The 25,295-nt window shown below is 38.3% G+C and overlaps 1 protein-coding gene across 1 annotated transcript in view; it reads right to left on the bottom strand.

Annotated features, from left to right (window-relative positions):
- DOCK4 (dedicator of cytokinesis 4) overlaps positions 1-25,295 on the bottom strand; it is a 486,038-nt gene that overhangs the window by 202,752 nt on the left and 257,991 nt on the right. Inside the window, exons 9-12 of the mRNA XM_060156832.1 lie at positions 19,072-19,153; positions 18,466-18,526; positions 14,360-14,492; positions 10,450-10,538 (exon numbers count right to left, since the gene is read on the bottom strand). Of these exons, the coding sequence (XP_060012815.1) occupies positions 10,450-10,538; positions 14,360-14,492; positions 18,466-18,526; positions 19,072-19,153 (365 nt within the window). The remainder of the gene's footprint in view (positions 1-10,449; positions 10,539-14,359; positions 14,493-18,465; positions 18,527-19,071; positions 19,154-25,295) is intronic.

The raw sequence follows: 25,295 nt of genomic DNA, 5'->3' as shown, positions 1-25,295 counted from the left end.
TCTATGCCTACTTTCTGGAGGGTTTTTATTATAAATAAGTGTTGTATTTTGTCAAAAGCTTTTTCTGCATGTAATGAGATGATCATATGGTTTTTCTCCTTCAATTTGTTAATATGGTGTATCACATTGATTGATTTGCATATGTTGAAGAATCCTTGTATTCCTGGGATAAACCCCATTTGATCATGGTGTATGATCCTTTTAATGTGCTGTTGGATTCTGTTTGCTAATATTTTGTTGAGGATTTTTGAATTTATGTTCAACAGTGATATTGGTCTGTAGTTTTCTTTTTGTGGCATCTTTGTCTGGTTTTGGTATCAGGGTGATGGTGGCCTCAGAGAAGGAGTTTGGGAGTGTTCCTCCCTCTGCTGTATTTTGGAAGAGTTTGAGAAGGATTGGTGTTAGCTCTTCTCTAAATGTTTGATAGAATTCGCCTGTGAAGCCATCTGGTCCTGGGCTTTTGTTTGTTGGAAGATTTTTAATCACAGTCTCAATTTCAGTGCTTGTGATTGGTCTGTTTATATTTTCTGTTTCTTCCTGGTTCAGTCTCGGAATGCTGTGCTTTTTTAAGAATTTGTCCATTTCTTCGAGGTTGTCCATTTTCTTGGCATAGAGCTGCTTGTAGTAATCTCTCATGATCCTTTGTATTTCTGCAGTTTTGTTACTTCTCCCTTTTCCTTTCTAATTCTATTGATTTGAGTCTTCTCCCTTTTTTTCTTGATGAGTCTGGCTAATGGTTTATCAATTTTGTTTATCTTCTCAAAGAATTAGCTTTTAGTTTCATTGATCTTGCCTGTCATTTCCTTCATTTCGGTTTCATTTATTTCTGACCTGATCCTTATGATTTCTTTCCTTCTGCTAACATTGGGTTTTTTTTGTTGTTGTTGTTGTTCTCTCTCTAATTGCTTTAGGTGTAAGTTTACGTTTTTTTTTTTTTTGAGATGTTTCTTGAGGCAGGACTGTATTGCTATAAACTTCTCTCTTTGAACTGTTTTTGTTGCATGCCATAGGCTTTGGGCCATCGTGTTTTCATTGTCCATTGTTTCTAGGTATTTTTAATTTCCTCTTTGATTTTTTCAGTGACCTCTTGGTTATGTAGGAGCGTATTGTTTAGCGTCCATGTGTTTCTATTTTTTACAGCTCTTTTCCCGTAATTGATATCTAGTTTCATAGCATTGTGGTTGGAAAAGATACTTGATACAATTTCAATTTTCTTGAATTTACCATGGCTTGATTTGTGGCCATTACCAAGGCTTGATTTTTGGCCCAATATATGATCTATCCTGGAGAATGTTCCATGAGCACGTGAGAATAAACTGTATTCTGTGGTTTTTGGATGGAATGTCCTATAAATATCAATTAAGTCCATCTTGTTTAATGTATCATTTAAAGCTTGTGTCTCCTTATTTTTCACCTTGGTTAATCTGTCCATTGGTTAAAGTGGGGGCTTAAAGTCCCCTACTATGATTGTGTTACTGTCGCTTCCCATTTTATGGCTGTTAGTATTTGCATGTACTGAGGTGCACCTATGTTGGGTGCACAAATATTTACAATTGTTGTATCTTCTTGGATTGATCTCTTGATCATTATGTAGTGTCCTTCTTTGTCTCTTGTAATAGTCTTTTAAAGTCTATATTGTCTGATATGAGAATTGCTACTGTAGCTTTCTTTTGATTTCCATTTGCATGGAATATCTTCTTCCATCCCCTCACTTTCTGTCTGTATATGTCCCTAGGTCTGATGTGGGTCTCTTGTAGACAGCATATGTGTGGGTCTTGTTTTTGTATCCATTCAGCCAGTCTGTGTCTTTTGGTTGGAGCATTTAATCAATTTACATTTAAGGTAATTATCGATATGTATGTTCCCATTACCATTTTCTTAATTGTTTTGGGTTTGTTATTGTAGGTATTTTCCTCTTCTTGTGTTTCCTGCATAGAGAAGTTCCTTTAGCATTTGTTGTAAAGCTGGTTTCGTGGTGCTGAATTCTCTTAGCTTTTGCCTGTCTGTAAAGGTTCTAATTTCTCCATTGAATCTGAATGAGATCTTTGCTGGGTAGAGTAATCTTGGTTGTAGGTTTTTACCTTTCATCACTTTAAATATGTCCTGCCACTCCCTTCTGGCTTGCAGAGTTTCTGCTGAAAGATCAGCTGTTAACCTTATGGGGAATCCCTTGTATGTTATTTGTTGCTTTTTCCTCGCTGCTTTTAGTATTTTTTCTTTGTATTTAATTTTTGATAGTTTGATTAATATGTGTCTTGGAGTGTTTCTCCTTGGATTTATCCTGTATGGGACTCTCTGCACTTCCTGGACTTGATTGACTATTTCCTTTCCCCTATTAGGGGAGTTTTCAACTATAATCTCTTCAAATATTTTCTCAGTCCCTTCCTTTTTCTCTTCTTCTTCTGGGACCCCTATAACTTGAATGTTGGTACGTTTAATGTTGTCCCAGAGTTCTCTGAGACTGTCCTCAATTCTTCTCATTCTTTTTTCTGTATTCTGCTCTGTGGTAATTATTTCCACTATTTTATCTTCTAGGTCACTTATCTGTTCTTCTGCCTCAGTTATTCTGCTATTGATTCCTTCTAGAGAATTTTTAATTTCATTTATTGTGTTGTTCATCATTGTTTGCTTGCTCTTCAGTTCTTCTAGGTCCTTGTTTAACGTTTCTTGTATTGTCTCCATTCTATTTCTGAGATTCTGGATCATCTTTACTATCATTACTCTGAATTCTTTTTCAGGTAGACTGCCTATTTCCTCTTCATTTGTTTGGTCTGGTGGGTTTTTACCTTGCTCCTTCATCTGCTGCATATTTCTGTCTTCTCATTTTGCTTATCTTACTGTGTTTGGGGTCTCCTTTTCACAGGCTGCAGGTTCGTAGTTCCTGTTGTTTTTGGTGTCTGCCCTCAGTGGGTAAGGTTGCTTCAGTGGGTTGTGTAGGCTTCCTGGTGGAGGGGACTGGTGCCTGTGTTCTGGTGCATGAGGCTGGATCTTGTCTTTCTGGTGGGCAGGACCACGTCTAGTGGTGTGTTTTGGGGTGTCTATGAACTTAGTATGATTTTAGGCAGCCTTTCTGCTAATGGGTGGGGTTGTGTTCCTGTCTTGCTAGTTGTTCAGCCTGGGGTGTCCAGCACTGGAGCTTGCTGATTGTTGAGTGGAGCTGGGTCTTTGCGTTGAGACTGAGATTTCTGGGAGAGCTCTCACCGACTGATATTACGTGGGAGGTCTCTGGTGTCCTATGTCCTGAACTCGGCTCTCCCACCTCAGGGGCCCAATCCTGACACTCAGCTGGAGCACCAAGACCGTGTCAGCCACACAGCCACGTTTGTGGGGAGTTTCTTGCCTTTTGGGAAGTCTGAGGTCTGAGGTCTTCTGCCAGCATTCAGTAGGTGTTCTGTAGGAGCTGTTCCACATGTAGATGTATTTTTGATGTATTTGTGCGGAGGAAGGTGATCTCCATGTCTTACTCCTCTGCCATCTTGAAGGTCCTGTCCATTCCCTTTTTAGACTGATAATTTTTTTGTTGACATACTTAACTCTTAAAGGATGCAATTTTGACAACATGGAGGATTAATCAAAGGGTCTAACTACAGGCTTAACCTTCTGAAGATCATGTCCTCGAGATCTTTGAACAGGTAACCCTATCTACTGGGATGCCTACTTTCTAACATGTAAAAGGTATGGTACGTATGAGCAAATGATCTTGTGATTTTAACTGCTGGTCCACAATCTGCTATTTCAAAGTTTTGGGAAGGCTTTTATGTTTTCTTTAAAGAAGTAGTTAGCCTATGGCTAACAGTTATTGAGAAAATATGACTGAAGTAATACATAGTAAGTCATGGAATGTCAAACTAAGGAACATAAATGACATCTGAAGTTGTTTACTTTCATCGAGTCTCAACCAGAAAAGAAATTTATTGACCAGAAATGAGAGATGAAGAGGGACCATTGGCACATAGTGAAGGCTGGATGAGACCACTCAGAGAGAATTACCATTTCTTTTTTAACAAAGGAGAATTTTCACCTTAAAGTTTCCATCTTTATTTCGGATTTGGGATATCAACGTTTCAGTGGCATACACTGAGGATTATGTCAAGGTTAAAAAGGTTGTTTGTTTGTTTGCTTTCTACTGTAGCTATTATTACTTACTTGCAATTTTTTCAAGACATGAAGCATATAGTAAACCTCTGCCTAAAAATAACTTTTAAAAATATATAGAGAGCACAGCATATATGAATGTAATGTAATATCTGATTCTTTTAATTTACTGAAATACTTGTTATAAACTGCAAATTTTTTCTATGCAGCAAATCTTCCAAACAGTATTGCTAGTGATTATATCTAAATTAGCAAAATATAAGTAATTTAGAGAATAAAATTAGGCTCTAATCAATACTCCCATTAGCTTATAATTTGGGTTTGAATTTGCGTGCTTTTTTTTAAAGTACTGCATGCAGCTTTGCAAATATCTTAAAGCATATTTTAATATCATATTTTCAACTATATCTTTTTTGTTCACTGTCATTAAAAGAGAATGGTTTAAAGGAAACTAAAAAGGTGTGACAACTGCATGCAACACAGCTTGAGTTTGTTTTGTTATAAAGGACATTGAGAAAATTGCCAAAACCTGAATGAGATCTACAGATTAGATAAGAGTATTATATCACTGTTACCTTCCTGATTTTGATCACTGTACTGTGGTTATATTGCCATGCCACGGAGTAAGCAGGGGTAGGAGGAATAATTCCTGCAATTTGTTCTCAAATAGTTCAGGTGGGGAAAAAATGTATATAAGTGTGATATATATGTATGTACAAGTATATATATGTATATGTGTCTGTATGTGTATGTATACACATATATATATAAACATCAGGGGCATTAATGCATCCCTTAAGAATTATACCAATTAAGTAATATTAAATTACTATATAAAGAGTCTATATAATATACACAGATATATAATTATACACACATATATACATATATATATAAAGCGTGTGTGTGTGTGTGTGTGTGCGCGCGCGCGCACAGAAAGAGAGAGAGAAGGATAAGCAACTATAGTAAAATGTTAACCTTTGAGAAATTAGGAATTCTTTGTACTATTCTTGCAACTTTTCTGAAAGTAAAATTAATTGAAAATTAAAAACTCTAAAAGAATAAAAAAGAGAGCATGGTTTAATAATTACAAAATTCCAAAAGTGAGCAAAAAGACCACACACTATATGTCTAGCCAATAGGTGGTGCCAATAAGTACCAGTTTTCTTTAAACAATATTAGAAAGCAAAGTTTCTAAAGGTGGTGTTCAAAAATCAGGAGTATTGGACTTCCCTGGTCGCGCAGTGGTTAAGAATCCACCTGCCAGTGCAGGGGACACGGGTTCGAGCCCTGGTCTGGGAAGATCCCACATGCCACAGAGCAACTAAGCCCGTGTGCAACTACTGAGCCAGTGCTCTAGAGCCCGCCTGCCACAACTACTGAGCCCATACGCCACAACTACTGAAGGCCGTGAGCCTAGAGCCTGCATGCCACAAGAGAAGCCACCACAATGAGAAGCCTGCGCACCGCAACCAAGAGTAGCCTGCACTCACCGCAACTAGAGAAAGTCTGTGCTCAGCAACAAAGACCCAACACAGCCAAAAATAAATAAATAAATTTATTAAAAAAAAATCAGGAGCATTGACACAATCTTTAAGAATTACACCAGTTCAATACTATTGAATTAAACGACCACCTGACTATGTGATGCTCAATCCCCCAAATGCAGTCTAACTCTCTCAAAAGCCTCCTTTCACCTCAGCTAAATAAAGAACACTGTTCGCTTCCTCCACAGAGTCAAACTGCCCTCCTTCTATGTGTGGGCTCCTTATCCAGGTAACTCCTTTTAACCTTCCGTGGGGGTTAAAATGTACAGTCTCGGCAGGAATGAAACCACAACACTCATGTTGCTAAGGCGAAAAGCAGATTGTAGAAACTGACCTGATTAGCAAATATGATTTCTGCTAGTTGTAAGTTACATGTACAAACTACAGGAAATAGGATTTCATAAACACACAGATAACATGAAAAGATTCTGAATTTTCTCTTAGTACATACTGAACAGGAGCCAAGGATTTTTACACAATTTATTTCAAGTCGCAGAACCGAATGTGACTCAGTAAATCACACCGGCTCAGTCTTATTTCACATTCCTAGAATTCGATTGCTAATGTCTATCAGAGGTGATGTTTACAATAACAAGTTGCTGGACAAACCTAAACCAGGCTCATTTTAATGACTATTTTTAGAATTTCAAACTCTCACAATATGATTTTTGGATTTTAAAATTCCCACAGAGTACAACTTTGGAAATTTCGAATTACCGAACGTAACTAAATCTAACCATACAGATTTGTTAATTCAATTATATTTTTATATTTAAAAATTAAACGAATCACTTGAAATTTTCTCCCAGTTTCTAATCTCAATAAAGATAGTGGTTAATGTACCTTCGCTATGTAAGTCTTAGGTTAGTGGGAAAAAACCCAGTTATCTAGACAAATCCTTTTATCTATTAAAATGACAAGATTACAACTCCAAGAGATAGGAGGACATCAATGAAGCATAAAAGGCCTGGAAAGTAGGTGGTAGAATTTGATTCTAAAACTGATTTCAAAGTTGTTATTTTTTTCTTTTTTTAGTACACTGACCAAATAACAGCAGGAGGAAAGCAGGGAAAAAACAATAGTTTGTTGAGTGAACTCAATTCTCTTGAAAATTCTCTTTGACTGCACTGTTTCCATTTAATCGACTACTCCATGGTCCAAGGAGAAAATGTCAACGTATCTCACCACTGTGATAGTTTAAACATCAGGCACCCCAATTTCCAACTTTAATTTTGTATACCCTTGCCTCCCCCTTAAGTAAGCTATCAGATGCCTCCCTTTCAATAGTAAAGCCGAGCAGCTCCTAAAACCCTATCTGCTGTTTTTATAACTGCCTTCCCTCAAGACAGGTGACAACAGAACAATGACCCACCAAGACTGAAGAGTGGAAACTTAAATGGAAAGAGTAAAGGGCTAATTTATTAACTTTTAAAAGTTTCTTTCTGAGCTTTCTCTCTCTGGAGCAGTATTCTGGAGTGATGAAGCTTAGGACTGGGTTTGCCTTGCCTTGAGAGAGCTAGAAGAGACCAGGAGGAGACCAAAGGAATACAATGCAGGTAGATGCTGGCTGCATGCCGCTGGCTGGAACTCAGGCTTGAAAGGAGGAGGATGGAGACGGGTGGGTCTTAAGGACAGGAGAGCAGACGGGGCTTTGCAGTAAAAGCCAAGGATAAAGAGTATACATTCGGCTGCCGAGAAATCTAAGCATCAAACGGTAGGCAGCAAAATGGAGGACTGATTCTGCCGAAAGGAGAGGAAACCTGGTAGACAGGGCTCTACAGTCTAACGGTTTCTTTTACGCTTTCCAAAGATGCACAAGTAGTTTTTCATTTCAGCACAATGGCTGCAAACACAACAGGTAACACCCAGGGAATAACATGGCTTGGATCTCACTTTCTGGTAGCCTCACACAGGATTCCAGGAAGGATAAGTGGTCAGGTAGTTGGTCAATAAAAGTGACAAAGCACATGGAACACATGGAGCATGTCTAAGCACTCGGAGGACTTCCCAAGGAAATAGAATGTGCTGCCCTTCCTTCCTCGAGTTAATCTATGTAATCAGAAGGAAGACCTGGGAAGAGATGTTAGCAGTCAACTGGGCACCGATGAGATGTTCGAAACACAGAGTAGAAAGGGTCAGTTCAATGATTCAACCTGTCAATAATCCAGCTGCATTATTCTCAAAGTCTCCATTTAGAAGATCAAATCAGGATCCAATCTGAGAAAATGAAACAAGGAGACTTGACTAAAGAGGAAGGGGTAGAATATTCTAGATGATTACTCCAAAGTGAGTAAAAAATAATAATAGTTAACATTGAATAGACACTTATTATGTATCAAGTGCTGTGCTACATGCTTTGCATATGTTTTCTCTTTTAATCCTTCCAATAACCCTTAGAGGAAGACACTACTATTATCCCAGTAAAACTTGATTCAAACTTAGGACATCCCACTTCCAGAGGCAAAGCTCTTGGGGCTATACTCTCTGAGATGACTCCCATATGTAAGTAGAGAGAAATTTATGCTTTGGCTTGACTGGTATCCTGATCTCATGGGATACAGGGTCAATTATGTTAAAGGAATCTATATGGACGTATAAGTCAAAGCCCGTCATTGGGTACTTCACCATGATTCAAGAGGCAACTGGGTATCACCTCGGTCTGGACAATGATATATTCAAATGACCCAATAACAGAAGGATTTTAAGGCATATCGGAAAGAGGAAAGGCTTGGGAGTTGACAAGGAGTTTGGAAAGAAGTATATTGGAGGAGGCCAACACACCCTGCTTAGTCAAGACTGAATCAATGATGGTAAGGAGGGAAGGGAATATATGGGAAAAGTCAGAAGGTCAGGGTTAGTTTTATATTTATTTATTCACATAGGAGGCAAATGCAAGCAAATTAAGAGTAATGGGACTCATGGGGAGAAAGAAAAAGATATACAATGGTTATAGACTTCTCCACCCAAAGTTAGTGGGCAGAAGGAAAGGAGCAAAGCATAATGGATGTTTGTGAGGCATCAAAAGAACTCAAAAAGAAAATTCTTTAAATCAAGTCTAGAGCAGCACTGCATAACTGAACTATGATATGAGAGCAGCACTGCATAACTGAACTATGAGATGAGCCACCTATGAAATTAAACATTTTCTAGTAGCCATATTAAAAAGTAGAAAGAAACAAAATTAACTTCAGTAATATATTTTATTCAAACCAATATATCCACAATGTTATCTCTGAACATATAACGAACATAAAAATTATTAAAGGGATGTTTATGTTCATTTTATATGTATCAAGTCTTCAAAATCGAGTATGTAATTTACAATTACTGCACGCCTCAGTCCCAGTGCTGTAGTAGCCTGTCTCATGCTCAATGGCCACAGGTGGCTGGTGCCTATCAAAATGGACAGCACAGGTACAGAATACAGTTCATGATATAGTTCACGGTATCAAGAAACACCAAAAGGTCTGAACAAAACTAATGGATTTGGCTAGAAGTTTGCCAATGAATTTGGCAAGGTAAGTTTTTAAAAAGCAGCAGCCCTATCATCTTATTGAAGGCACATTTAAGATAAATCATTTGGTCCCTACACAATAAGCACTATTTTAATTCTTTCACAGAAAAAGTGAAGACAAGTGTACATAGCAGTTTCTGAAGTATTCGTACTATTTCATGTTATAGTCACTACTAAAATCTCCTGGTCCTTCAGAGACTCCTCTGCCTTCAACAGTAAGTGCAAGTCTTCTGTTTATTTAGTGGTAGATGTAGGACTTCGTGTGAATCAAAGAAAAGCCAAGTTACCTCCCCAGCTCTTGGGAGAGGGAAGAAAAAACTGACCTCACCATTCACTGCGGCCTGAAGCGCTGCCACGTGTGAGCTGTGGATACTTATGGCTCTCATGGGACCGAACCACAAAGTTTCTGTCTGCAGTTACTTTTTCTTTGTGGGTTGTTTTGGCCTGGCAAGATGTGCACAGGTCTGAAAAAAAGGTGGTCTAAATTTAAACTCAGGTTCTTCTAATTGCCAGGCAAGTGGGACTATCACACAAATATCTGTATTCAGGGGACTTTAAAAATCAGCCACAAAAAGCAATGCATTCAGTTCAAATACCAGCTAATTTGATTTGAGGTTTCTTTATGTAATTAAAGCACACAACTGCATAGTTTATTTTGCTTCAACATGGGTTTGAAGGTGGGATAGGGAGCAAACGATATTCACCGAGTTTTTGTCTACTGATCAAACTTTAAGACATCACTCTATATACTATATAATCTAGATATGCTATATAATATAATACAATCTATAGTATATTACTAGTGTAAGACTATGTGACACATAATGTATTATATATAACTTATAATGCTATAGTACATTTCAGTTCCTGCTGGACAGGCATGCACACATTTTTCTATACATAAAACTGCAGCTATAGGCAGTGAAGCATGTTTGCCCTGGACCTTACTGACAAAAATTCCTATTTATCAAACCCATTCCACACAGCAGTCACGAAATCAGGCATATTTGTCCTTTGGGTTTTAGCAATCAGTAACAACTTGGAGGTCCCAAGACATGGTACTATAGAGCAAATGCAGATACTCTACCTTGATTCAAACCACAACAGAATATATTTTTTAGAGTTACAGCTACAAGCCTATCGTAGAAAAAGGAGACATACCAGAATGCTGACTGAGCATTTTTAGGGAGTAGAGAAAAAAACAAAGCGCTGATCGTTTTCTTCTTCACAGACAAATAAAAGAAAGCACCTGAAATGAAAAGTGTAGGGACTCAGCCAGATCTATTTACTCACCTGCGTTGGAGCCAGTCAAATTATAACGCGCATTCAACTTCTTGATGATGTTCTCATGGATTTGGTACCACTCACTCTCTGTATTACACCTATGAAAACATGACCATTCTGTTAAGTTTTGATGATGCATGAGATGACCTTACTAGCACACCTGCCCTTTTTGTGATAACCACTATAATGTACTTCCTGAAACCTCCTTGTAGACCTCAACAACCCACTGCAAGTGACTGTCAGTTTTGGCATAGTTGCCTCAAGATGAGCAGGAATGACCATTTCCAGTAATGCATGACCAACTACTTCATGCCAGAAGTGGCTGGGATGAACAATTCAGATTATGAGAGCTCCCCATTCCCCCAGTCTCAGAGAACAATGCATACACTGGAAGGAAGTACTGACTAAGAGTCTGACTCCCTGGATTCGAATCCTCACTATTAACTGAGTTATGTTCTTTGGGGAGTTATTTACTCTCTCTGTGCCTTGATTTGTTCATCTGTGAAATGGGGGTAAAATACTAGAACACTAAACAAGCTTGGGCTTAGGATAATGCCTGGCATATAGTAAATGCTCAAAAAATGTTAATTCTCATTAGCGAGTCTCCACCTATTATATCATGACCAAGTTGGCTAGCATCAAAATGCAACTAATCAAGCAAAATGCAATTGAGGTTAACACAACTGGCACTGGCAAAAGGCTGGCAGGATTTACCGAAGGGTAATTAAGGTAACCCTTCCAGATTTTCCACTTGTAGGCCAAAAGGCATCTCTCCATCTTCTCACTCTGACAACCATCTGTACCTTGGTCTTTCAGCTCTTGTCAGTCACTGACTCATGCTATCTTTGTATCCATGGTACATTCACCTAGGAGACACTGAAGGTTCTTGAGGATTGAATCTAGGACTGGTAGATATCTGTGTTCCCTTGAGTACTTTGAACATTGTGGGTGCTTAAAAAATACCAGCTGCATGAATGACTGGATGGATCTCCCTCTGACTGGTAACTCCTGATGGTTCGTAAATATCTGGGTCTGCTATCTCCTTACTGCTGGGCCTCCCCCAATTAGGCTAGGGAAAGCCTCTCTTATCTGGATGTGTTTGTGAATTCACTACTATCTTTCATTAGCCACAAAGGCTCCCTCCCAAGAGTCCTGAATACCAAAGGTTCTATACACTATCAATCAAAATGTTCCAGAGTATAGAGTCCTTTTCCTCACAACCTTGTCTATAGCCAATAATTCACAATTTGTTTACATATTTATTTATTTCATCACTATCAGCTTTTCCAGGATGAACAGGATGGAGGCTGTTTTTGAACCAGTTAACAGTAGGATACCAAACAGACCACTGACTCTTAGAAGGCTGGAAAATTAAGATGAAATGAAACCATTCCACCTGCCCAGTTGTAAGATACAAAATTGCCATGTACTACATTCTGTCCCCAGTTTTCTTAGTTCAACTCAGTTGGGAAGGGAGAAAGATGGTTTGCTTCTTATTAGATAGATAAGTCATAACTTCAGAAGTCATGCTTTTAACCTACAAAACTCCTAATAAAATAAAAGCTCCTAAAGTATGTGACTGAAATATCTTCCGGGCTCCAATGAGGTATTTGTTATTGTTCTCTGTTTTGAGTCCTAGATGGGCTAGGGATTCGGTCACCTTAACAAATAGAAATTTCTTCCAATTTGTTTCTAACAGGCACTTCCCTAAAATGTTTCACTATATTCGTAGTTTCTTCTTAATCTACAATGACTGTTTTGACTGCCTAGCATTCTTCCTGGAACAGATTTGTAATTTGCTGAACTGGAATTTTTAAGGGATCTCTCTTGCAGCAAGAACAACCCCAAACCTTATTTGATATTTATGAAAAAACAGACAATAACAACCACAAAGAGCAGTACAATTTATTTTTATGGGCGTGAGTGTCTATCACAGAACTGGAATTTATGTGTCTTCCTTTGCTGGCTGCATAATCAAAGGGGATGCATGGAACTTCAGGTCCCTCAGTTTTCCCAGTAGCGAGATAAATCCAACACTTGCTACCCACACCTGGAAAGATCACTCTAAGAAACACTGAGACTGTGCTTGTAAGGAATTTTAGTTTTCTTGAAAAGCAATGCCAGCTAACAGCATCACTGTCACATCACTAGACAGTGGTGTGAAATAACACCAGGAAACATACAACCTCGTAACATGAGAGCTCAGGTTCTGAGTCAGACAGTCCTGACTTCACATCTGGTTCCTGTTCTGATTAGCCAGGTGACTTTGGGTGTTATTTAGCCTCTCTCTTCCCTTATGTGGAAACGGAGCCAACAGCAAATGCTTCATGGGTTTGTCATGAGGATAAAGTGACATGACACATGCAAAGTGCTTAACACGGTTCCTTGCATGTAGTTAGCACAAAGTAAATGGTGGCTATTATCATTAGTATTATTGCAATTAAATTATGTTTTATGAACATCCGTAGAGTTTAGAAAGGGGATTATCATGGATTTAAGCCCGACCATATGATAAAAAGAAGAGCGTGCTTTACTACCCACTAGTTTCACTAGAAGTTTTCAAGTTTAAAATCAAGGTCACAGATTTTATTGCTCTTAAAAGAGATAAAGAGAGTTTCCAGTCCTAAACCACAGGCTGTAAGCAAATCTTTGTCAACTAATTAGCAAATGTGTGGCACGGGTCCCAGGGGCACTGGGTAGAGGATGGATAAATCCATGAAACCCTGCAGCTGTGGTCAAAAAGCAATTTGAAGTATATGTCCCACAGGCAGTGTGCCACGTGCGTTCCCTCCACATATGGAAAAACTATTGGCACACACTGGATACATCGACTCAACAGCCAGAACAGAAAGCTAAAGCAAGCTCGCTCAGAGGAGGTCAGCCGTGTGGTCCTCAAATCAGGAATGTGGAGAGCAGATCCCCCATCCTTCAACCCCCCATGGGTCTGCTCTGAGGATGTCACTGTGTGTCAACTCTCAATTTTCAGTCCTATGGGGAGGTGCTCAGGGTGGGGTGATCCAAAACCATGTGCATTTTAAAAAACTTAGGATTTGGAATACATTAAGTGATTTTCTTAGTGGAGTGTTTGAGCTGAACTGTGTCTGTTCCCACTGACCCTCAAAAGACGATGTAAGTCCTAACCCACATTCTGAGGACCTTATTTGGAAATAGGGTCTTCACACAGTTAATAAAGTTAAAATTAGGTCGTTAGGGTGGGCCCTAACCCCATATAACTGTGTCCTTATAAAAAGGGGAAATTTGGACACCGAAACAGACGCACAAGCAGGGAGAGAGCCATGTGATGATGAAGCCAGAGATCAGGTGACGTATCTACAAGTCACCGGAAACTAGGAGAGAGAGGCAGGGGACAGATTCTCCCCTCACAGCCCTCAGAAGGAATCAATGGAGTCAACACCTTGATCCAGGATCTGTGGCTTCCATTACTGTGAGACAATGAATTCCTGTGGTTTAAGCCTCACTGTTCACGGTGCTTTGTTAGGGCAGCCCTAGCAAACTAATAATACACGAAGTAAGAGGGAAATCACCTGACCTGAACTTCCTTTTCCTAATTCTAATTAATTTATATTAAAAACTATTTCCATTTTCCAAGGACAAATGAACTCTCTGAGGGTAAAGACATGTTAGGCTTTAAATTCACGGGAAGTACTCTATGCAGTAGATGGTCCACCCAACTGATAAACTGTCTGTATTTTCTGGTTCTTGATTTCATAATTCCTCTGACAGGCAAACGTTGATTTGCGGGCTCACTTGCAGGGAACCTACAGATTATTGAGTTTTTGAGGAATGAACGCAACCCATCCCTGGCTCTTCCATTACACACGAAAAACAGGATTCGCCACGTAGGGTCCCCATGTACCTCTGTGCCCACCCCAGCCCCCAGCCCGTGCAAGCTTCTTACATGTACACTTTCAGGATGAGGTCATCTTTTGTCTCTCCTGTCAGCAGGTCAGCAATGCTAAGAACCGCACAGCCAAAGGGTCGCCGGTACTGAACACTACAGGCATTCTTTTTTTCTCCTGCCCCCATCCGACCTGTTCAATTAAAAAGCACATATGGCCCAAGGAGCCGTTTGATTAATCCACCTTAAATAGAGATACATATAGCTATAAAGTAGGCCATATAAAATGTAACTGGGTGATGGAAAAGACACAGCTTTGGGGCAACTGAAGATGTTGCTTCAGCTCTGGACTCTCCCCTCCAACCACCTAGCATGCCCAAGGTCACGCAGCGTAAACTCTGGCCATCAGCTGTTATCTATAAAACATGAAGATGGGAGCTGAGCCTATGTCTGGGTACCTTCCCCCAAGCATTCATGAAGGCATCCCAGGAGGCTCACATCAAAAAAGGCAGTAGTGGTGCCTATCTCATTTTCTACTTTTTAAAATTGCCATATTTAAAAACCTTTTCAAATATTTCACCTTTGAAAGGAAGCAGTTTGAGATTCCCTGAAGGTATAGCAAGTAAGCACAGGTGATCAAATGAGCACGCTCTTTCCTGACTCCGTACCCAGGCTGAAATCTCCAGGGATGTTTTTTACTCTGACACAGTTTCAACTTGTTTAACTTGTTAGACATTTTTAAATGTGTGGTTGAGATACTGTTTTAATTTATCATTGCATTTAATTACCAATGGGTTATTTTGAAGACTGAAAGCAAAAAGCACACTGGAGCTGTAATATAGCAAGTTAATGTGAGGAAAAATAATGAAAAAAGTCTGTAAGTCTGTTTCCAGATGCTTGGTAACGGATCCGTAAGTTGTTTCCATCTGAGTGAAATTCTCCTACAGCACATCTGCATGACTCTAGCACTCCCCAAATCCAATGTTAAATAGAAAAAAAAAAAAAAAAAAAAGGAATGGCAACATCCAATTTAGCTTTCATTCTTCAGTAATAAAGGAGAATTGCCTCTGCAATATATCATCTTTAGAGAAATGCTTATAAATAAAAGCTGGAATACCACTTAAGGTGATAAAAAGCACAGAAGATACCAGTAAAAAGAGGACCTCTGAAATAATGGATTTTTCCCTATCGAAGTCCCTTTTGGACGATTGATGTGTGATAGCCTTGAAACATACTTTCTTGGATGATGTCTTGTCATCATTGATATATTATTAGTATATTGGTTAACAGGCCTAAGGATATACGAATGTTGAGCTAAAATGGATTCATATGCTAGATCGGATACTATAAGAGCCGAGAGGGCTCCTCTGGGGTCAGGAGCTGGCGTTTACTACGTGACACGCATGGTTTTGGTGGGTCATTAGGTATTACCATGTAGGTAAAGGCTTACTAATAGGGTTAATACGTAAACTTGACTACTGTGAATTCAAGAATAGTAAGCAAAATAAGAATAATAAATGTAATGAAGATTGTAGTAGAACTAACGATTATTAGGGCTAGCGTTGCTCCTCTGATTAAATGAGTTAGTAGGTGCCCGGCCGTAATATTAGCTGTTAGTCATACAGCTAGGGCTACTGGTTGGATGAATATGCTGATAGCTCCAATAATTACTAATATACTGATAAAGAGGGATGGGTGTTCCTGGCGGTAGAAAATAGGTTAGAGATGCTTTTTTTTCTTTTTTTTTTTTAATCGCAGTACGCGGGCCTCTCACTGTTGTGGCTCGTCCCGTTGTGGAGCACAGGCTCCGACGCACAGGCTCAGCGGCCATGGCTCACGGGCTCAGCCGCTCCGTGGCATGTGGGATCTTCCTGGACCGGAGCACGAACCCATGTCCCCTGCATCGGCAGGCGGACTTTCAACCACTGCGCCACCAGGGAAGTCCCGAGATGCTTTTGTTTTACGGTGAAAACCAGGAATGACTATTCGTGTTCAGACAGGGATAGCCATTCCTAAATTTATTGAAAGGCGTGGTGGGTACAAATGAATGGTGGTGAAAGACCTCCTAAGTTTGTTGAGCCGATAAGTAAATGATGTAAATATTAATGTTCAAGTCTGTCCTTCAGAGTTATGAATGGCCATTGGTTTGATGTAAGTTGAACTAATCACTGCTGAATAGAAATCATACAGTTATTCACGAATCTGGCGTGGGGAAACTGTTTATTTCTCTTTGTTTCCTCCCCTTCTTTCCAATCAAAGATCAGGGCTTAAATTCTGAGGCAGGTGCTATTACTTCCTGCTCTCTGCAGCCAGTGAGGGTCAGCATGCCCTTTTCCCATTAAACAGTACGAGGAATACTCTAGAAAAATTAAGAAGTATCTGTCCCTGATGGACAAGAATCTTCCACTCCTTAATTTCACTGCAGCAGACTAAGTCTTAGTCTTTCTTAGAGTTTCTTACCTTCAGTCTTATGGAGTAATCATCAGACAAGTCTTTGTAGTAATGTCAATAAAGAATTAATTTGACCAAAGCTCAGGGAAGGAGGGTAGATAATTTCTAATTCAACATTCATTCTGATGACTTAATGATCATAAAAATCTTAGTAAAAAATACAAAATCAAATGCCAGGTATTTGAAAGGCAGCCCTGTGATGGGTAATACTGTGAAGTGGTTTCCTCAGCTCTATCCTGGGAGTGAAGGACAGAGTTGCCCAGGCCATGGGCAAGCAGGGCATGTGGTCACTCTACCGTGTGTGTTTCTACCACCGAAAACCTATAGATACCTTTTTAAAAGTTCTGAAAGCTAAAGTGGTTTACTTTTTTTCTCAATGCTGTAGAAGATTATATTCAAATTTTAGCAATGTTTACATGAAGATATCCAGAACCACATTTTACATTAACAATTGCTATTATAAATTTGAATAAATTTTTAAAAAACACAAAGAATTACATAAACTGCACCCCTGCCATCCTGGGAACAGAGGCTTTATCTCATAAATACACAGCAACACGCATTACAACTTTTCCAACGTTTTGAAAGATTCCTTCCAATTTCCACCCCACCCCATAGTCATCTATAAAAAGGAAATTAAAACAAAACCAAAAACCATTTACTTTTTTATTTATTTCTATTGTCCCTCAAATATAAAAACAGGATAAAATGAAATGGGTTTTCAGAACAGATTTTTATGAGAAAAAATACTTAGAAAATCTATGTTGAAATGACATGTTTTATAGTCTCTCTCAATGCACAATGTGGTTATCATGTGCATAAAATAAAAAACTATAAAAATAAAGATCACTGTGCAGGACCGCATGGTGAGATATCATGATCCTGCAAAAGTATCCCCAGCACGTCATGTAGCACAGTTAATGAGGAAGCGGGAACCAATTTCCAGTATCGGCTGGTTAGCTGTAATGGAAAAATGATGTAGGCTACACCATATAGTTCCTCTGCCATAAAATGCTTGCTTTTAGATGCCTTATATGTGTAAAAACTAGTGACCACATTTTGGCTCTGATGTGCAAGTTCACTGTAGAACACTCGAAGTGTGTTCTGCAAGATGTTAATAAATGTTACATCATATAAATGTTTCCACAGTCAAATCAAATTTGGAGAAAGCTAGGGTCAACAAAATTAGAGAAGCATTTTTATATTTCCCTGTAGGACTTCTCAGACCCTTTAATAAGCTGATGAAGTTATACAAGTGAAAAATATATACAAAGTTTTCGGTATTTCATAACCCTTTTCTTATAGCACTTTCTGTAATAATGCTCTGCAGCCTCTGTACTTTGGAAAATGCCAATTGGTTTCATAAACCTGTAGGAAATCCAGCTCCTAGAAGTTTAATTTATGCTGTTAACAGAAATTAGAATTTAAAAAAACCAAATACCAAGTGCTTGAATCAAATATGTTTAGAGAGTCCAATAAAACAAAATGAAACACAACAAACTAACTAATGACTTATACGGAGAGAGAACAAAATCTATTTATGGTGATATGAAAGTCTGGGGAGACCAGGGAACAATTCCCAAATTCTGTAATTACTGGATTCAAATGTGGCCTTGACTTCTTTCTGATCTAGACATCACATACATCACAACTACATAGAGACCTCTCAGCAATTCTCCCTGTCGTGCTCCTGTCACACCAAGTATCATACCTACCAATTCGGATGATGTGCACGGTGATGTAGATGTCCCTTCTTAGCTCACTGCTACCCAAATCCTACCAAAAAACAAAGTCTGGTCATTTTAGAACTCATAATTTATGCAGAAGCATTTAAAAGGCATACGTAGCACATAATCTTCACAAATAACAGAAGAAAGACAAAGATAAACATAGACATTCTTAATGGAATTTCTGTAGCAGAAGCATAAAGTTCAAATCCTGTTCTAAAATACCACTACAATCAACTTTACTGTAAGCCTATGATGTCAAATAAGACTTAAAAGGAAAGCCCATGCTTATTTCAGTCTCTCACTTACTCATTCTTTAAACACTTATTAAGTACATACTAAATACCACCTGCCATACTGAGCCCTATCACCATTGGGATTTGGCCATAGTGTGACAGGCTCTAATACACACTAAGGGACAAAGGTGTGACTGTGAATGCTGGTATTCAGATTTGGGGGCACTACTGTAATTTACGTGTTATTTACAAAGTTTAAGCAAATCTACTATGTTCTCTCACAGTAACTTATTTCTCTTAAATAAGATAAAGTACTTAAGGAAGAATCTGCCTCCCGGATAAAACAAGATCCACTTACCACAAAGAGAGAGCACTGTCGTTCTGGTTTATCTGGGGCTTTGGGAAGCCCATTTCTATTCAGCCTCAAGAAAAATCTCTCACTACAAGAGAAAAGAAGTTTAATATTTTGAAAATTATTTAATATGTAAGGACTCATTACTTTTCTAGCTGCTCTTCATCCTAAGAGTTAAACTCAAAACTTATTAGGTCTTCCATTTGACATCAAAACTGCGGATATAATTTAGGAGAGAACCCAAGACAATAAACATTTGCTTCACTTCGGACAAAACTGGCAAAGAGGCAAGTGCAAAAGCAGAAAACATAAATATATATGCAAGCAAAAAATTAACTTTGAAAAGAATAAGCTTCTATATCAGTGATATCATTATTTTAAAAAGTAGAAAAAAGTACACTAAAAGAAAACATGTGACAATGTGTTTTGTGTATTTGTACCTAAGATTTTTTTTCATGTTTTGTGTCATAGTATTTAATAAACATTATACAAGGACACCATTCTGAGTGGTAACCATTCATTAGAAGGCTTAATATTTTATGCTCTTATAAACCTATAATCCAAAACACAAAAAGAGAGACCAAGAAATGAAACTTGAATTTTCTTTGGTCCACAAAGGAACAGAAGACCTCGCACTGTCTATAGAACTTGCATTGAAAATACAGTGACACCTAGATTTAATGCAGACACAAATAATGCTGTTGATCAGTCACTAATTCAAGTCAATAAATACTTGCGGACACCATTTATACCCAAGATAATGTGTTACACTATTTATGTTCAAAAAACTAAAATGAATATCACCCTCGTCCCCAAATTAATCTACCAGCTACCACAAGCTTCTGAATTTTAATACCCTGATGCCCACAATAGAATCAAATGGCTGGCTGCCTCAGGAAGAGAACACACAGCCAACATCCCCAAAATGTGAAATTAGCACAGGGTATAGACTTGGTCAGTGTAGCTTCAGCCTAGGCATCAAGCAGGGAAAGGGAAGGTAGGGCATTAGTAAGGTTCAGACCCTTCCAAGTCTCCAAGCTTATTTATCACTTGGTCCTTGCCGTAAATAATGGCTCTGTCATCCAAAATCACCCTTCTCCCCTACAGGGGGAGAAATGAGGACCATAATCAGATCTCTAAGGAAGCATATGGATTTGAATTTATGATTGTTTTGGAACATTTTTATTCTCTTTTGCCATCTAAATCTAGATAGATATATTTAACAGATTCAACTACCTGGCTCACCCTGTCCTTTTCTTATATTATGCCTATCCCTGATCTCTCACTTGAGAAAGGGCAACCAATACACATTTCTATGGGGTCATTTCCACACTTATTACCTATGTCTTGTTCCACAGAGCAGTGGCTGATGAGATGTGAATGAAGAGAATATAAATTGCTGCAAGGATTCTCAAATGAAGACTATAAAGTTCCCATAGGAAATAATTCTGAAGCGGAGGCTGGAAATGACAGATCCAACCTCAGATGCAGAGTTAAATCAATCTTATCCAATTGTCATTTACTATAATTCATGGCGAAGGACTGCAAACTCTCTTCAGAATGGAAGAATATGTACTATTATTTCAAATTTAATATGTACTAAAAGGAAATGTGCAAAAATTCACCTTGGGATAAATGAATTACACTTTAAAATAGTCATTATTAGGTAATACTATTTTTTTGAGGAAACAGTATTTTTTTGGGAATGGGCACTCTGCTGAGGACTTTACATGGATTAATTCCTTTTATCCTCACTATGCCTTTAGGAAGTCAGTACTATTATTATGCCATTTTATAGTTGGGAAAACTGAGAAATAGTAAATAGTTTTGCCCAAGATTACAGAGCTGTTGGAGAAAAGACAGTCTCTTCAATAAGTGGTGTTGGGAAAACTGGACAGCTACATGTAAAAGAATGAAATTAGAACACTCCCTAACACCATATACAAAAATAAACTCAAAATGGATTAGAGACCTAAATGTAAGACCGGACACTATAAAACCCTTAGAGGAAAATATTAGGAAGAACACTCTTTGACATAAATCACAGGAAGATCTTTTTTTGATCCACCTCCTAGAGTTCTGGAAATAAAAACAAAAATAAACAAGTGGGACCTAATGAAACTTCAAAGCTTTTGCACAGCAAAGGAAACCATAAACCAGACGAAAAGACAACCCTCAGAATGGGAGAAAATATTTGCAAATGAATCAATGGACAAAGGATTAATCTCCAAAATATATAAACAGCTCATGAAGCTCAATATTAAAAAAACAAACAACCCAATCCAAAAATGGGCAGAAGACCTAAATAGACATTTCTCAACATCACTAATTATTAAGAAATGCAAATCAAAACTACAATGGGGTATCACCTCACACCAGTCAGAATGGCCATCATCAGAAAATCTACAAACAACAAATGCTGGAGAGGGTGTGGAGAAAAGGGAACCCTCTTGCACTGTTGGTGGGAATGTAAATTGATACAGCCACTATGGAGAACAGTATGGAGGTTCCTTAAAAAACTAAAAATTGAATTACCATATGATCCAGCAATCCCACTACTGGGCATATACCCAGAGAAAACCATAATTCAAAAAGACACATGCACCCCAATGTTCATTGCAGCACTGTTTACAAGAGCCAGGTCATGGAAGCAACCTAAATGCCCATCGACAGACGAATGGATAAAGAAGATGTGGTACATATATACAATGGAATATTACTCAGCCATAAAAAGGAATGAAATTGGGTCATTTGTTGAGACGTGGATGGATCTAGAGACTGTCATGCAGAGTGAAGTAAGTCAGAAAGAGAAAAACAAATATTGTATATTAACGCACATATGTGGAACCTAGAAAAATGGTACAGATGAACCGGTTTGCAGGGCAGAAATTGAGACACAGATGTAGAGAACAAACATATGGACACCAAGGGGGAGAAGTGGCGGGGTGTGTGTGTGTGTGTGGTGTGCTGAACTGAGTGATTGGGATTGACATGTATACACTGGTATGTATGAAACTTATGACTAATAAGAACCTGCTGTATAAAAAAAATAAAAAATAATAATAAAAAAAAGATTTCAGAGCTGGTGTGTGGCTGAGTAGGAATTCTATGCCACATATAATTCAAAACGCTCGTCCTTCATTTGAATGCTATAGAATAAATTCTTTCTCTGCTTCATAGAATAATTGAGCAAATATTTACAGAATACTGAGATAAGGGAGAAGTCATTCATCCTCCGCGACTCCACTGACTCAGTCAAACTTGGTCCCAAGAGGGACCCCACGTCCTTCCTGGGGTAAGAGGAAAGGAAGAAGTAGAAACCCTGATTTAGCAGGTTTTCAAAGCCATCCCTGGTTTGAAATTGTTCCTTGGTAGTTTTTTCAATGAAACATACTTAGAAAAATGACTTGAGAAATGTTATTTTACTAAACAAATGCAAACCTTCAGAAAGATTTAAGTATTTGGCTTTAGTTGGTCAAAACTCCGGAGGTTTAAGACCAGTGTTTGGTTTTGCTTCTTAGTCATCAGTCACCTACTAACATATAATGTTTATTGATTGTATTTTAGCCCCAAACGCAAGCAGTGTGACTATTTTCCCCCTCCTGATGATGGACCGTGTGCTCTTTTTTATATGTTTGAGGCTTCTCTTTATCCCTACTGAAACATTTGAAACAAATGTCACTTTACCTTCTGACAGGTCAGTCAAAAATGATAAATAACAATAATATTAATATATAAAAGTCAACATGGCATTCTACATATGGAGACCTTAACTTGAATACTGATATAAAATACTATTCCATATTCACAAATTTCATCAATCTTCTGGTAAAATAATGTTTCCTAAAGCATTCTATTTCAGACACTCCTTTTGCTCTGTCACTATTTTAATTTCACTAGTCTAGACAGAATCCTGATTATGCAAGAATTATTATCATATCCTATTACAGAAAGAATACCAATATGTACTAAGCCATATCCCTTAGCTTAAGCATGCCTTAAAGGGGAGATAAAAATAGACTGAATATGGGTACTATGGGGAAATAAGTCATGTGCAATTTTTTAAAAACCAGACTTCTTTTAAAAGGAAAAAAAAAAAACCTTTTATGGCCAATCAAATAAAGCCTTTCTTATTCATTTGGTGAAAGTTGTTGGTATACAAACTCAATCGATTTCTCTTCAGCTTTGGTGATACAGCAACCACTAAATCAGCAAATGGTTTCAGAGAAAAAAAAAGAACTACAGCAACACATTTCAGAATCTTCAGATTACAATAAATACCACCCACACGCTCACACACGTCTGTAAAATGCCAAACTGTTGCCTTCAAGGCGGGGGGACTAAACGAGTGTATGACATTTCACTCCGGCACATCTTCCAAAATTCTCTCACAGACTTTTGTGGCCACACACAAAGGTATTTTCAACTCTCTACTGTAAGTCAAAGAGTGGGACCTCATCAGAAAACAGAACTAGCTTTTGTGAATTTAAGAAGTGTCCTATTATAAGATGTGCATACCTACATTACATCATTTACACTTTTTTCCCCCTAATCATAAGAGGTATGTGTGTTTCTTTCCATTACACTGTGACTAACTAGAATACAGGCCCATGACAATTAACCTTTACATTCCCAGCTGCTAGCCAACGATTTGGTACCTCCTTAGTGTTTAAAGACTGAACAAATACAATCTTCTAGGAAAAAATACAGCAAAATATAAATTATTGGGAAGCAACTTTTGCTCTCTTCCCTATAATATCTTTTACTTCACAGTAGTGAAATGTATGAAATTCTCCAGAGACATTTCAATCAATGGCACCTTACCACCAGATGTGAGAGTCACAAAATTAACTTCACGGCCCCTCCAGATTCTAGATCATGCCATTTAACTCTGTCACGCATATCCTACGTCTTTATTACAGTAAACATATAGTAATGGAAATATCTATGGTGACATAATATGTTTTCAAATGAGAATACTGCCTTCTTCATCAGCAAAGAGTGAATAAGCACATAGAACACTTCTAGACACATTAAGAAATGAGAGTTGACATTATTACCAGCAGAGAAAAATCATCATTTGACTTCCTGTTATAGTGTCATGTCCTCCCAGAGGAAATATCACTGCCAGAGAAATTTAGTGTCCACCTGAATTCCTTGTGTGAGCCACTATAATTCACCATATTATAAATCAACAATCTCAAATTCTTTCTTTGGAAATAAAGAACAAAAAATCACAATTATTTATTATTTATAACCTGCCTTCTTCTACAAAGGATTTGAGAGAACCAAGATAATGAAATAAGAGTGTGCAAGAGTATCCCCAGATATCCCTGGGGAAAAATAGTGAAAGTCAAAATATACCCTGTCCTGGTGTATTTATATATGCTTTACATGGATTTTCTCATTTAATTCTCCCAACCACCCTATAAGGTAGGAGCCCCTCGCGTCCCCATTTTACAAATGAGAAAGGTGGAGCTTGGGGATATTGCGTAAGTTGGCCGAAGTTGCACGGTCAGTCAAGGTTGGAACGAGGAAATTAATTTCCAGGGTCTGATTCCAAAGTTTCAGCTCTTAACCACAATGTTATGCTGTTTTCAAAATAACAGAACACCTCAAAACAGACAAAAAGAACAAGCCTACCCATGTCACGTGAACCAAGGATTTTATTATGAATATTTTCAATAAAATACAAAAATAATAATTAAAAATGCATGAAGCCAGACAAAAAAAAATAAAGCCACGAACATATCTGTGTTTAGGGAGTTTATGTCTGTGAACCTGCTCAGCTGCACTACTGACCTTCTGATGTACTCAAAACAACCTCTGATAATAAAGGGTGTACTTCAACAGCATAGCTTGGTAGAAAACTTTTTACCAGTGATGCAAATAATATGGGAGGCACAGTAGGGTTCTGAAGACCCTAATGGCTTCTCCTTCCCCTTCTCAGCAGGATAGGATGCTCCTATCTTCCCACCCCCTCCTCCTATCATCATAACACTCAGAAGCAGCTGTCCTGTAGGAAAGGCCCTACCTAGGGTCTTGGAGGCCTCCAGGCCAGATGTGGGAGGGTCCTCCCAGCCTTCTGACTAATCACATAAAGTGGCTCTCCCATATGGCACTCCTAGGACAATCATTTGCCTTCAAAGAGCAATGCACCTAAAGTTAGGAATGACCAACGCCAAGGAGATTTTTGTATTTCTCTATATGGATTCATGTTTATCACTCTA

Source organism: Lagenorhynchus albirostris, chromosome 8 (genome assembly GCF_949774975.1).
Source record: "Lagenorhynchus albirostris chromosome 8, mLagAlb1.1, whole genome shotgun sequence".
NCBI classification, from domain to species: Eukaryota; Metazoa; Chordata; class Mammalia; order Artiodactyla; family Delphinidae; genus Lagenorhynchus; species Lagenorhynchus albirostris.
The sequence above is the reverse complement of the archived record's forward strand: the minus strand, read 5'-3'. Positions and strand labels throughout refer to the sequence as shown.